The 12,970-nt window shown below is 38.4% G+C and overlaps 1 protein-coding gene across 10 annotated transcripts in view; it reads left to right on the top strand.

The window, feature by feature from the left end:
• Window positions 1-12,970, top strand: part of IL15 (interleukin 15) — a 93,891-nt gene that overhangs the window by 67,875 nt on the left and 13,046 nt on the right. For all 10 annotated transcript variants that reach the window (XM_043485704.1, XM_043485689.1, XM_043485666.1 and 7 more), the window contains 2 exons: window positions 10,701-10,799; window positions 11,927-12,024. In XM_043485704.1, the coding sequence (XP_043341639.1) occupies window positions 10,788-10,799; window positions 11,927-12,024 (110 nt within the window). In that variant the 5' untranslated portion in view covers window positions 10,701-10,787. The remainder of the gene's footprint in view (window positions 1-10,700; window positions 10,800-11,926; window positions 12,025-12,970) is intronic.

Raw genomic sequence — 12,970 nt, 5'->3', positions numbered from 1 at the left:
TGTAGAGAACACCCATTAAAGATTGCATCTCAAAAAATTATAAGGGAACATTTTTTCCAACAATACTGTGTAGTTTGGAATTGGATACTGGCAAAATAAAAGTATCAGAAAGGTGAAATGTAGAGAAAACTTAGTGGAGGAAGATTTAGATTCTCCTTAGTATAGTATTACAGTGGCCGACTGGGACACCTGCTGGATAGGGAAGCAAGTGCAGGTAATAGTCTGATAGTTCTAAGAGTGTGTGTGCATGTGTATGTATGTGTGTGTGTGTGTATATGGGGGCAGTGTAATTGTAAATAAGTGAAAAATAAAATCAACAAACATGTAATATGTGCTCGTTATGTACCTGGTATGCTTTTTTGTTTTGGAGTACAGTAATGAACAAGATAAATAAGGTTTCTAACCACAAGAATCTCACATTTTTTGCAAAATTACATGAATGAATGAGATTTATAAAAAAAAAACTTAAAAAAAATGTGACTGTTAGTTATACCCAAGTGTGAATATTACATGTGTTGTGCTCCATAATTTCTTATATCCCGTATTTTTCTTTTTCTTTGATAACTTTTTTTTTAATTTTCCTAGAATGTATTTTCACATTATTATTTCACAGACATTTATTGAATTTTAAATTTTCTGAGGTCTGGTAGGAAGAATGTTCTTTATCCTCTTTCTCAAATACTGATGTCCTTCTGTACTATGGTTTCATCTTCACCAGTTTTTGGAACAAAGTGCTTTTGGAAACTAAGCTAGAGGAATAGATCTTATTGACCATTTCTGGACAGTAGGTTAAGTATTAAAGTTGTGCTGCTCTGCAGAAGCTGTCTACTTATACCTGCCCTAGAGTTAGCCTTTCTCAAAAGCATTTACCCAAAACGTTTTTCAACAACACTTACATCAAATGATAAAAAAACACACATGAACATATTGCTATGTAGAACTCTTATCAAAGAGTGGTAGGAGCATCATTTGTATATGTCCCTTAGCTACATATATGTATGCTTCATTGTCTGGAGAAGGAAATGGCTACCCACTCCAGTATTCTTGCCTGGAGACTTCCATGGGCAGTGCCTGGCAGGCTACAGCCCATGGGGTTGCAGAGAGTCAGACACGACTGAACAACTAACATGCATACACTCACACATGCATCATTGTTGTCTTTGATGATAAACTACCTTAGGTGTTTCTATATTAATTTTCTGTAATACCATCTGTCTAGTTAAGGCCTTTTGAGTTGTCATGGTAACTAAGGTGTCCAAACTTTATAACTACCTTTGTCCGTGGCAATGCGATATTTATTTTAAATGGCTGTGATTTGTTTGGAAGCATTTCAGTATAGTTAAGCAATTTATCTTAAGTATTCCAAGAACTTCATGTTGTTTTATTTAAAATATATATGTATATTATTTTATAGGTCTTATATGAAGTAGCATTTTTTAAATACTAAAAAATCTTACTTAATCGTTTATTTTTGTTGTTTTGATAAACTGTTGTGATTCATCGGCCTTAATAACATTGTGTGGAGTCATGAAAGTTAAATGCCAAATTCAAATCTTGTTTTCATTTTTATTTATTTATTTATTTATTTATTTTAAATGGAGGCTAATTACTTTATAATATTGTGGTGGTTTTTGCCATATATTCACATGAATCAGCGATGGGTGTACATGTATTCCCCATCCTGACCCTCCCTCCCACCTCCCTCCCCATCCCACCCCTCAGGGTCATCCCAGTGCACCAAATCTTGTTTTTAAATGGAAGTAATTTTTAAAAGTCACAGTAGTAACTCTTGATAACATAGTTCACATTGGATTTTTTTAGCCTTAATGCTGAACACAGACTGTGTGTTTTAAGAAATTTCTTATTTGAAAATTTCATAATATTGGTGTCAGTTGAAAACAGCTTGAAATAAGTTACTGAAAAAATGCCAGTACACTTAATAACAGGACAACTTAAGATGTTAAAGATATCACTTTCTCAACTCTACTGAAATTGGAACTGATTATGAAATCCGTAAGTATCAGAGGCTGGCCAGTGGGTCAGATCCACAGTCTGTTTTAGTAAGTTGCATTGGATACACCCATTCACTCATGCGTTGTATATGGCTGTTTTCACATGATGTCAGCCTTAGATAGTTTAAACAGAGACGACAAGATTTACAAAGCATGACGTTTGCTCTCTGACCCCTTACGGAGAATGTTTACCGACTCCTGCTTTATGCAATAGTGAAGGTTTTGTTTACAGTCTCCTACCACTGCTTTCACACCGTTATCAAATGACTCACTTTTCTCTGAGTATGCAAGTCCTTGTCAGGGCTCTTTTCTCCACCTAAAGTGTTGTTTCCTTTTGCTCAGATCTAAAATCTATCTGTTCTTCATGATGTGATTCAATGGAAGTGTTTAGTTCCGAAGTCTTGTCCAACTCTTTGCGACCCCATGGACTGTAACCTGCTAGGCTCCTCTGTTCATGGGATTTCCCAGGCAAGAATACTGGAGTGGGTTGCCATTTTCTTCTCCAGGGGATATTCCCCACCCAGGGATCAAACCCACATCTCCTGCTTGGCAAGCAGATTCTTTACCACTAAGCCATCAGGAAAGCCCCATGATTCCATTAACCCTTCCTTTATGAAGCTCCACAATTACAATTTTTTAAAAAAGCAATATTACCTAGACACATGTCTCTTATACTCCCTTACATATACTCTAAAATCCCTTGCCTTTCTCTTGGTTGTACTTGCTTGACATATGCAGCCATGACTAAATCCATTTCTCTACCTACTCCAAGCCTAGCTATTCTTTGTATGTAGTAATGTGGCTGTAGGAAACACAAGCGTGCTGACTAATCTTACTTTCTGGCCATTCATGACCATGAACTTTCATTAGGCTAGGCTGTTGTAAAATACTTAACATCTATTCACTGTCCTCTATACCTTGACAGGTATTTCATGTATTCTCCTATCTTCAACCCGTAACACCTCCTTCCCAGGCTGTCTGCTGATGACTTTAGTCCTAGTTAACAGAAAATCAAAGCAGTGTCAAGAAATTTCACCACCACATCTACCTGCCTCTCGCCTGTGCGTCTAGGTTTCCTTCTACTCAGCCTTCCTTCCCAAGCTCATATTGAAAAGGTGACCAATTTTGGACCCCTTTGTGTACAAAATAGTCTTTTGATGTTCTGAGCACTCAGTTTCAACATGAGGAGGGTGGATTTGCCCTACGACTAACAGGTAATCCTCAGACACCAGTAGGATGATGTCCAAGAATTCAACTCAATTCAGATACTTTTTACCCAAATTAGGGGTCAGATCCCACAGGTTGATGGTTCCGTCTGGCCCCCTCCCAGCCTTCCATCGTGTGCTTTCAGTTGCCTGTTGAAAGTCTAAGTTGTTATCTATGCTTCTGACCAACTGGCTATAAATCAGGGTTCCCCAACACCCCCAGTTTATTGGTTTTTAATAAATGAATATAACTCAGGAATAGGTAGATGGAAGAGCTGAACAGGACAAGGTGTGAAGCAAGGGCACAGAGCTCCATGGCCTCTCCTGGCACCTCCACCTGGCCCCTAGACCCGCGCTTTTGGTTTTTTATGTACGTTTCATTACATAGACATGACTGCTTAAATCGCTGATCCTTGGTCTTTGAACTCAATCTCCAGTTCCCCTCTCCTCTCCTGAGGTGGGGGCAGAAATAGGACTGAAAGTTTCAACCCTCTAATCACATAGTTGGTTCTCCCTGCAACCAGCCCACATCCTTGAGTGGAGTCCAAAAGTCACTTCATTATCATAATAGATCTCATCACTCTCAAAGATTCCTTATCACCCTCAGCACTAGAAATTCCTAGGATTTTAGGAGCTGTGGGCCAGAAATGAGAATGAAGACCAAATACATATTATAAATCACAATATCCCAGATGTCATCCTCACTTGCCTATTCAAGAATATCACTCTGACAATCGTTCCCCTCTCTTGTGTGTGTGTTAATCGCTCAGTTGTATCCAAGTCTTTGGGACTCCATGTACTGTAGCCCACCAGGCTCCTCTGTCCATGGAATTCTCCAGGCAAGAATACTGGAGTGGGCAGCCATGGGTACCCACCAGAGGATCTGGGTAGCCTCCAGAGGATCTTCCCGACCCAGGGATTGAACCCGGGTCTCCTGCATTGCAGGCAGGTTCTTTACCATCTGAGCCACCAGGGAAGCCCTATGTAAGAGTGTCCCTCTGACAATTGTTCCCCTCTCTTCCACAATCAGTTTTTACCTCAGCTTACAAATGTGCTGTTATTTCCCTCACTTTCTACCATCTATTATCACCTTTTGGAGCAATGTTCTTCAAAACATTGTCTGCACTAGCAGCTTACAGTCCTTTCCCTTTCTCTGCCGCCCATGCCCTCCAGTGCTCTTTGCAGTCTCACCCATGACCCTCATGTTGCTGAGCACTGCTAAGCACTCAGTCTGTGTGTTCCTTGACCTGTCAGCACATCGACATGGTCTTCATTTCCTTTTCCTAAATGTACTTTTCTCACTTGACTTCTAGAACATCACCGTTCTTAAAGTTGCAACCTTGTCCTTCTTACCTGTTTTCTTCTTCCCGTATCATTTAACTACTCTTTAATGAAATATATAATCCATTTACTTATGTATACTATATGTAGTCCATCTTTCTTCCTGAAACCAAGGTGCTTCTATGTTCACTGATTTGCTTTGTGAACAGGAATGCCTAGGTCATACCGAAACGTCCAACATGTAGTAAGTACTCAATAAATGCATACTAAATGGATTAAGGACAGCCATATAGTCTTACATTTTTTACATTCCACATAAGCATTCAACCTTGGTCTGCCCTCGGTTTTAGTTTTTTTGAGTGCCTAGCTGAATATGTGTACCAAATAAACCAATACTTATAGCCCTTCTTTTCTTGCAGAGTCTATTTAAGTTTATTTTAAATGTGTGACTAGGCAGGTAAATAATTAAACAGAATCAAGCGAAAGAAAACAGCAGTATGCTAGATTGTTTTTCCTCACTGGAAAAAACTACTCTTGGTATAGAATAGGGGCTTCCCAGGTGGTGCTAGTGGTATAGAACCACTTGCCAATGCAGGAGACTTAAGAAACATGGGTTCAGTCCCTAGGTTGGGAAGACCCCCTGGCGGGATGGCAACCCACTCTAGTATTCTTGCCTGGAGAATCCCATGGACAGAGGAGGCTGGCGAGCTACAGCCCATGGGGTCACTGAGAGTCGGATACAACTGAAGCAACTTAGCACACAGAATGTTTAGAATTGTTTTCACAAGTCACTCCAGAATTAAACCTACTGGGGCCACCCCGTTGTGTGGATTGTCTGCTTTTCATGATGTCTAACTCTTAGGCAGTGACATCAAATAGTATTGCTGTCATAAGTTCAGGGAGTGCCCTGCAGTGAGACCCAGTCACAGGAGTCCAAAAAAAATCAGCTTAAACTCTGATAGGTCTTTGAGAGTAGGGCTTGGATTTAGTCTTTTTTATTCCTGGATCTAGGTACGCAGGTGAATGAAGGACGTGTCAAAGATGCTGATTGTCAGGGCCTTTCACGACCATATGCAAACTGTGTCCCAGGATTAAACACTGCTTCCATAGTTCTCCAAAAATATGACATTATGAGGAAGTGGACAGTTTATTTCATCACTACACTTGTATTCTCAGAAAGTGATTAACCTGGTTTCAGCCACTTGTATCTAACAGGTACTTTGTGGGGGACAAATGAGATGGTGTTTGTCAAAGGACTCGAGTTCCGTTTTACGTCAGAACAATGTGAAACACGTTTGTTTGTTTGTTTATTGAAGTACAGTTAATTTACAACATCTTGTTAATTTCTGCTCTACAGCAAAGTGATTCAGTTACACACACACACATGTATGTAAATAAACACATATGTTCTTTTTTATATTCTTTTCCGTTATGGTTTACCTGAAGATATTGAATATAGTTCCCTGTGCTATACAGTAGGACCTTGTTGTTTACCCATTCTGTGTATACTATTTTGCATCTATTAATTCCAAATGCCTAGTCCATCCCTCTCCCTCCTCCCTCCCCCTTGGCAACCACAAATGAAAGACCTCTTTGTAAACTGTCAGAGAGCAATGGCTTCTTATGATTCACATGGGATGGATCAGCTGCTTTCCATAGTAAGGACCTCCACTTCTCAACCAGAGTTTATTATTTCTTGCATCTCTCTTCTACCTGTGCAACCTGGATTGTGAGATAGAATTTTGATAGCGACATGTATGACATTTATCCAAAGCAAGTTGCTTAACCTCTCAGAACCTCAATTTCTTCACTGTAAAATAAGAGTAATATCTCTTATATAAAGATATTGCCAGGACTGAATATGATAATGTATGTGAAATAATTTTGTAGACTTAAAAGCACTTGGTAAACAGTTCCTACTCTAATTAGTATTGCCATCGTGAGTGATAATTGTATTAAGTGTTAACACTGAGTCTTACTCAAAGAGAAAGTTACAGAGTATTTTACCTTTTTTGGGTCTTCTTTACACTCCTGGATTACACACACTCATGTTCTTAGCAAAGTTGTTGATCCACATAGTATGGACTGTCGAAACTTCCAAAGCTGTTATGAAAATCTGTCTTTCTGTTAGCCAGAAAACCACGTCAGTTCTTTTGCCAAATTAACAAAGCTGTAAAAATATCGTCAGTTAACACTGGTTTTTATTATCATTATTTGTTAGAAGTCTTTGAGGTCATTTCCTACTTATTCTACCATACTTGGCATGGAGCATTCTGACTAAAGCTGTTAGTTGTCCTTGACTTACACCCTGCAGGTAGACACCCTGCTGGTAGTTGGGCAGGACAGTGAAAGTCTGATTGGTAAGATTTTAACATCCTGCTTGTGTGGAGACACTGATGCAAAAGCCCAGGATTGAAATACTCATTGTTACTCAAGCAGCCTCCTGAGGCCTCATTAACAACTGTATCACCCTTTGTACTGTTGGTCCCAGCTTAGTAAATCCTGCTTCTTGAACAATGTGGAGTGGGGGATCCTACAACTAAAAAGGAAGTAGGGAATTTAAGAGAGTTTGAGTGAAATGGTGAAGATAATTTTAAAGTTTTGCAAATAATTTGGAGCAGTGACATAACACAGGCAAAGAGAATGATTGAGATGAGAGTAACAGACGTTATTGTAATTAAACTGATTAATGGGTGGTTTAGATTATGTGTAATAGGAAGATTAGACTTAATAATTTGTTGTGAAATAGACGGCATTTTTATTGGAAATACACTTACACTATCTTTTTTAATACTTAAATTCTAGTTTTTCTTTTAACTCTTTAAAAGAGTTATACATCATATATTATAAAGTAATCATTTTTACATTTCAAAAACATCTGAAAATAAAATAATTATTTCAGTCTACAAAACTTAATTGCAGTGAATACTTATGTTGAGAGACATAGCAGATTTTGGTTTTTGAAGGGGAAGTCAACAATACATACTATTTTAGAATGATGGCCAAAATAGTTGTTTAAATTTTATATATTTTGGTTTTAAATTTTTTAATAAAGTGGAATTGGATATGGGAATGTGTAATCTTCATATTCTTTGGAACTCTGCATTCAAATGGGAATATCTTTCCTTTTCTTCTTTGCTTTTTGCTTCTCTTCTTTTCACAGCTATTTGTAAGGCCTCCTCAGACAACCATTTTGCCCTTTTGCATTTCTTTTCCATGGGAATGGTCTTGATCCCTGTCTCCTGTACAATGTCATGAACCTCCGTCCATAGGTCATCAGGCACTCTATCTGTAAGATCTAGTCCCTTAAATCTATTTCTCACTTCCACTGTATAGGCATAAGGGATTTGATTTAGGTCATACCTGAATGGTCTAGTGGTTTTCCCTACTTTCTTCAATTTAAGTCTGACTTTGGCAATAAGTAGTTCATGATCTGAGTCACAGTCAGCTCCCAGTCTTGTTTTTGCTGACTGTATAGAGCTTCTCCATCTTTGGCTGCAAATAATATATTTGCAGTCTGATTTCGGTGTTGACCATCTGGTGATGTCCATGCGTAGAGTCTTCTCTTGTGTTGTTGGAAGAGGGTATTTGCTATGCCCAGTGCATTCTCTTGGCAAAACTCTATTAGCCTTTGCCCTGCTTCATTCTGTACTCCAAGGCCAAATTTGCCTGTTACTCCAGGTGTTTCTTGACTTCCTACTTTTGCATTCCAGTCCCCTATAATGAAAAGGACATCTTTTTTTGGGTGTTAGTTCTAAAAGGTCCTGTAGGTCTTCATGGAACCATTCAACTTCAGCTTCTTCAGCATTACTGGTTGGGGCATAGGCTTGGATTACAGTGATATTGAATGTTTTGCCTTGGAAACAAACAGAGATCATTCTGTCATTTGAATGCAGAGTTCCAAAGAATAGCAAGGAGAGATAAGAAAGCCCGCCTCAGCGATCAATGCAAAGAAATAGATTAAAACAACAGAATGGGAAAGACTAGAGATCTCCTCAAGAAAATTAGAGATACCAAGGGAACATTTAATGCAAAGATGGGTTTGATAAAGGACAGAAATGGTATGGACCTAACAGAAGCAGAAGATATTAAGAAGAGGTGGCAAGAATACACAGAAGAACTGTAAAAAAAGATCTTCACGACCCAGATAATCACGATGGTGTGATCACTCACCTAGAGCCAGACATCCTGGAATGTGAAGTCAAGTGGGCCTTAGGAAACATCACTACAAACAAAGCTAGTGGACGTGATGGAATTCCAGTTGAGCTATTTCAAATCCTGAAAGATGATGCTGTGAAAGTGCTGCATCAATATGCCAGCAAATTTGGAAAACTCATCAGTGGCCACAGGACTGGAAAAGGTCCGTTTTCATTCCAATCCCTAAGGAAGGCAATCCCAAAGAATGCTCAAACTACGGCACAATTGCACTCATCTCACACGCTAGTAAAGTAATGCTCAAAATTCTCCAAGCCAGGCTTCAGCAATACATGAACCATGAACTTCCAGATGTTCAAGCTGGTTTTAGAAAAGGCAGAGGAACCAGAGATCAAATTGCCAACATCCGCTGGATCATCGAAAAAGCAAGAGAGTTCCAGAAAAACATCTATTTCTGCTTTATTGACTATGCCAAAGCCTTTGACTGTGTGGATCACAATAAATTGTGGAAAATTCTGAAAGAGATGGGTGTACCAGACCACCTGACCTGCCTCTTGAGAAACCTGTATGCAGGTCAGGAAGCAACAGCTAGAACTGGACATGGAACAATAGACTGGTTCCAAATAGGAAAAGGACTATGTCAAGGCTGTATATTGTCACCCTGCTTATTTAACTTCTAGCAGAGTACATCATGAGAAATGCTGGGCTGGAAGAAGCGCAAGCTGGAATCAAGATTGCTGGGAGAAATATCAATAACCTCAGATATGCAGATGACACCACCCTTATGGCCGAAAGTGAAGATGAACTAAAAAGCCTCTTGATGAAAGTGAAAGAAGAGAGTGAAAAAGTTGGCTTAAAGCTCAACATTCAGAAAACTAAGATCATGGCATCTGGTCCTGTCACTTCATGGCAAATCAATGGGGAAACAGTGGAAACAGTGTCAGACTTTTTTTTTGTGGGCTCCAAAATCATTGCAGATGGTGATTGCAGCCACGAAATTAAAAGACGCTTACTTCTTGGAAGGAAAGTTAGGACCAACCTAGATAGCATATTAAAAAGCAGAGATGTTACTTTGCCAACAAAGGTCTGTCTAGTCAAGGCTATGGTTTTTCCAGTAGTCATGTTTGGATGTGAGTTGGACTGTGAAGAAAGCTGAGCACCGAAGAATTGATGCTTTTGAACTGTGGTGTTGGAGAAGACTCTTGAGAGTCCCTTGGACTGCAAGGAGATCCAACCAGTCCATCCTAAAGGAGATCAGTCCTGGGTGTTCATTGGAAGGACTGATGCTGAAGCTGAAACTCCAATAGTTTGGCCACCTCATGCGAAGAGTTGACTCATTAGAAAAGACCCTGATGCTGGAGGGATTGGTAGAAGGGAGCAACAGAGGATGAGATGGCTGGATGGCATCACCGACTCAATGGGCATGAGTTTGTGTAAACTCCGGAAGTTGGTGATGGGCATGGAGGCCTGGTGTGCTGCAATTCATGGGGTCGCAAAGAGTCGGACATGACTGAGCAACTGAACTGAACTGAATCTTCATATACTTCATCATTTTAAAGAAAACAGGATTTTGTTACTTATGAAATTCTCAATTGATGTTTCAGTTAACAGTGATATAAAGACTGAAGACATGTAGTCAATGTCTATAGAAGTAGCTTCTTCTGTTGTAAATTATATTAATAGTCAGTAGTTTATATGCATTAAGGTATTTGGCTGCTTCAGCTTTTCATTAATATGTCTTTGGAATTCAGTCAATTCAAGAACCTAATACAGTGGAAAGGACTTGGGCTTTGTAATCAGGCAAACCTGGTCTCAAATCATGGCTGTCTTGTACTTCCTGTGGGGCCTGGGCAGCTCACCCAAAATTTGCCAACCCTCCATCTTAGGATTGTTCTGATGATTAAATAAGATACACATTTCTAAGTGACTAATAGGGTGACTGTGAAAAAGTTGGTGCTCAATAACTGTTAATGCTATTCCCTTTCTTTCCCCCTGCTAGTCCACTTGTGTTTTTAATGGATCGTCTTCACTCTGGGTTGTATTGTAGGAAGTATTCTGGATGGATGGCTGCTGGAAACCCATTGCCATAGCCAGCTCTTCTTCAATACTGAACGATTTACTCTGGCATTGAGTAATGAGAATTTTGGTAAGAGAAATTAGATGAAGATAGTATATGGACTTTTCTTAAAAGGTCACTTGTGTCTCAGATACTTCATAATAATTTATATGGCTCTCCTCTGAAGATTTTGGAATGTCACAGGTGTCTGTTGACATATGGGTTGCTTTTATTTTTAAAATAAATAAACTAGGTTTTTAAAGTCTATTAACACCTTGATGTGCTCTTCATGTTGTTTTTCACTTATCTCACTCTATTTTGTTCTTTAAATGTCTAATCAATAAGTTGTGTAGTCTTTGAAAACAAGGTCTAGTTGTTATTCATTCTTTCAGTGTGAATAACATGGAGCACAGATTCTTAGAGGTTAAGTCAACACTCCTCTTTTGGGACCTCCCTGGCAGTTCAGTGGTTAAGACTGCCTTCCAATGCAGTGGGGGTGTAGGTTTGATCCCTGGTTGGAGGGCTGAGATCCCACGATGCTGCATGGCCAAAAAATGGAAAAAGCATTGCTCTCTGAAACTATAAAGACTTTGACCACGTGAAAGAGGCAGGCAGAAATATAAAAACTCCAGGAAGTTCTGAGATAAGTAATCTTCCTAAATCACCCAGAAAATTTATTATATATCAGCTCTTAAGATAGCATAGGGTATCTTTGGTTGGTTCCATTTCTATTCAGTTTGTCTCCAAATTATATTAATATGTAATTAATTTTCATATTGTTATGTGAAATTAGTATATAACTAGCATATCTATATTAGTAATTCCTATAACTAACATGAACTATGTTGGACAATTGAAAAGTAAGTAAGAAAAAAAAGAAGAAAAAAGGAAATAAGGATGAGAAGGAAGTTAAGGATAATAGAAACAAATTATATTACCATATAGGTAAATTAGTAAATATACATATTTTTTATATATTATTATAATTGAAATGCAATTGGGGAAATATGTATTAAAGAACTTTGCATGTAGGAGACAGAGTTGATGGTAGGGGAGAAAGCAAAAAAGATACATTCTAATTTCATTCATTCCAGTAAGGAATTCTGAAACTTTGATATGTTTACATTTTGGAACCTAAAAATATGATAAGGTATCATTTTGAATCTCATTGTTTCACTGAGAAGTTTAACCACTTTGTCCATGATTTTATTTTTCAGAAACCATATTTGAGAAGCACTTCCATCCAATGCTACTTGTGTTTACTTCTCAACAGTCATTTTTTAACAGAGGCTGGCATTCATGTCTTCATTTGGGGGTAATTTTATCTTTCAGCATAGAATCATCATGTTAATAACCAGGATCATTGTTCTTCAATATCTTCTCTATTAAATTGGTTCATGTTCAGTTTGCTTAAATCTTTAGGTTCTCAGTATGTGGGGTATGATAACAGATTATGGAGATTCAGAGGAGGTTTGGTAAACATCCTACAGAGAATTTTTATATTCTTATAAAATTCCAAATGAGTATTACATCCTGCAAATAAATTAGACTTCTTGATATCTGACTAAACTTGGAAGGAAACTCTTTATTAACAGCCTGTGTGATTTTCACACCAGTAAGAAAATAGATATTGAGGGCTTACCCATGTTGCTTTTTTGTTTTATCTACCCCGGCATTGACTCTTCTTATCCTTTGAGCCCTATTTTAGTTCAGTTTGAAACATTTATTTCTTCATTTAGGCCTTTTGATTTTCCTCCTAATAAACATTCGTATTTTCCCATGCCTGTTAACTTTTTCCTTCTCTGTTAGATGCAACTAATACACTGCACTCACCCAACTTGTAGTTTTGTGATCTGACTTGCAGTTCAGTTTTATTCTGCTAATGCCTTCATGTTATGGGGAACCACAGATTTGTGCAGGTAACTCCTCCTCTCAAAAAAAGAATAGTTTTGACTTGCATGCTTCTGTCCTGGATCCATCAGGGGGCAACTATTTTCCCTGAAGCTCCAAGAATTATTCTGCAGTTACTTGGTCAGTGTATGTATCTTTTGTCCTGATATTAAATTTCCATTTTACAAAAATACATAAGTTGCATGATCTAGTTTTGTGACCAGGCCCAAGTCCATAATGTTTATGGAGAAAGCTGCTATAAGGTGCATGTAAGGGGCATATATTTACTGTCAAAATCCTTACATCAAAAAGATGAGTGCTTATTTAATAATTTTACCCATTTATTAGACTTAAAAGTCTGATCGGACCTC

This window comes from Cervus canadensis, chromosome 1 (assembly GCF_019320065.1).
Source record: "Cervus canadensis isolate Bull #8, Minnesota chromosome 1, ASM1932006v1, whole genome shotgun sequence".
NCBI lineage: Eukaryota > Metazoa > Chordata > Mammalia > Artiodactyla > Cervidae > Cervus > Cervus canadensis.
The sequence above is the reverse complement of the archived record's forward strand: the minus strand, read 5'-3'. Positions and strand labels throughout refer to the sequence as shown.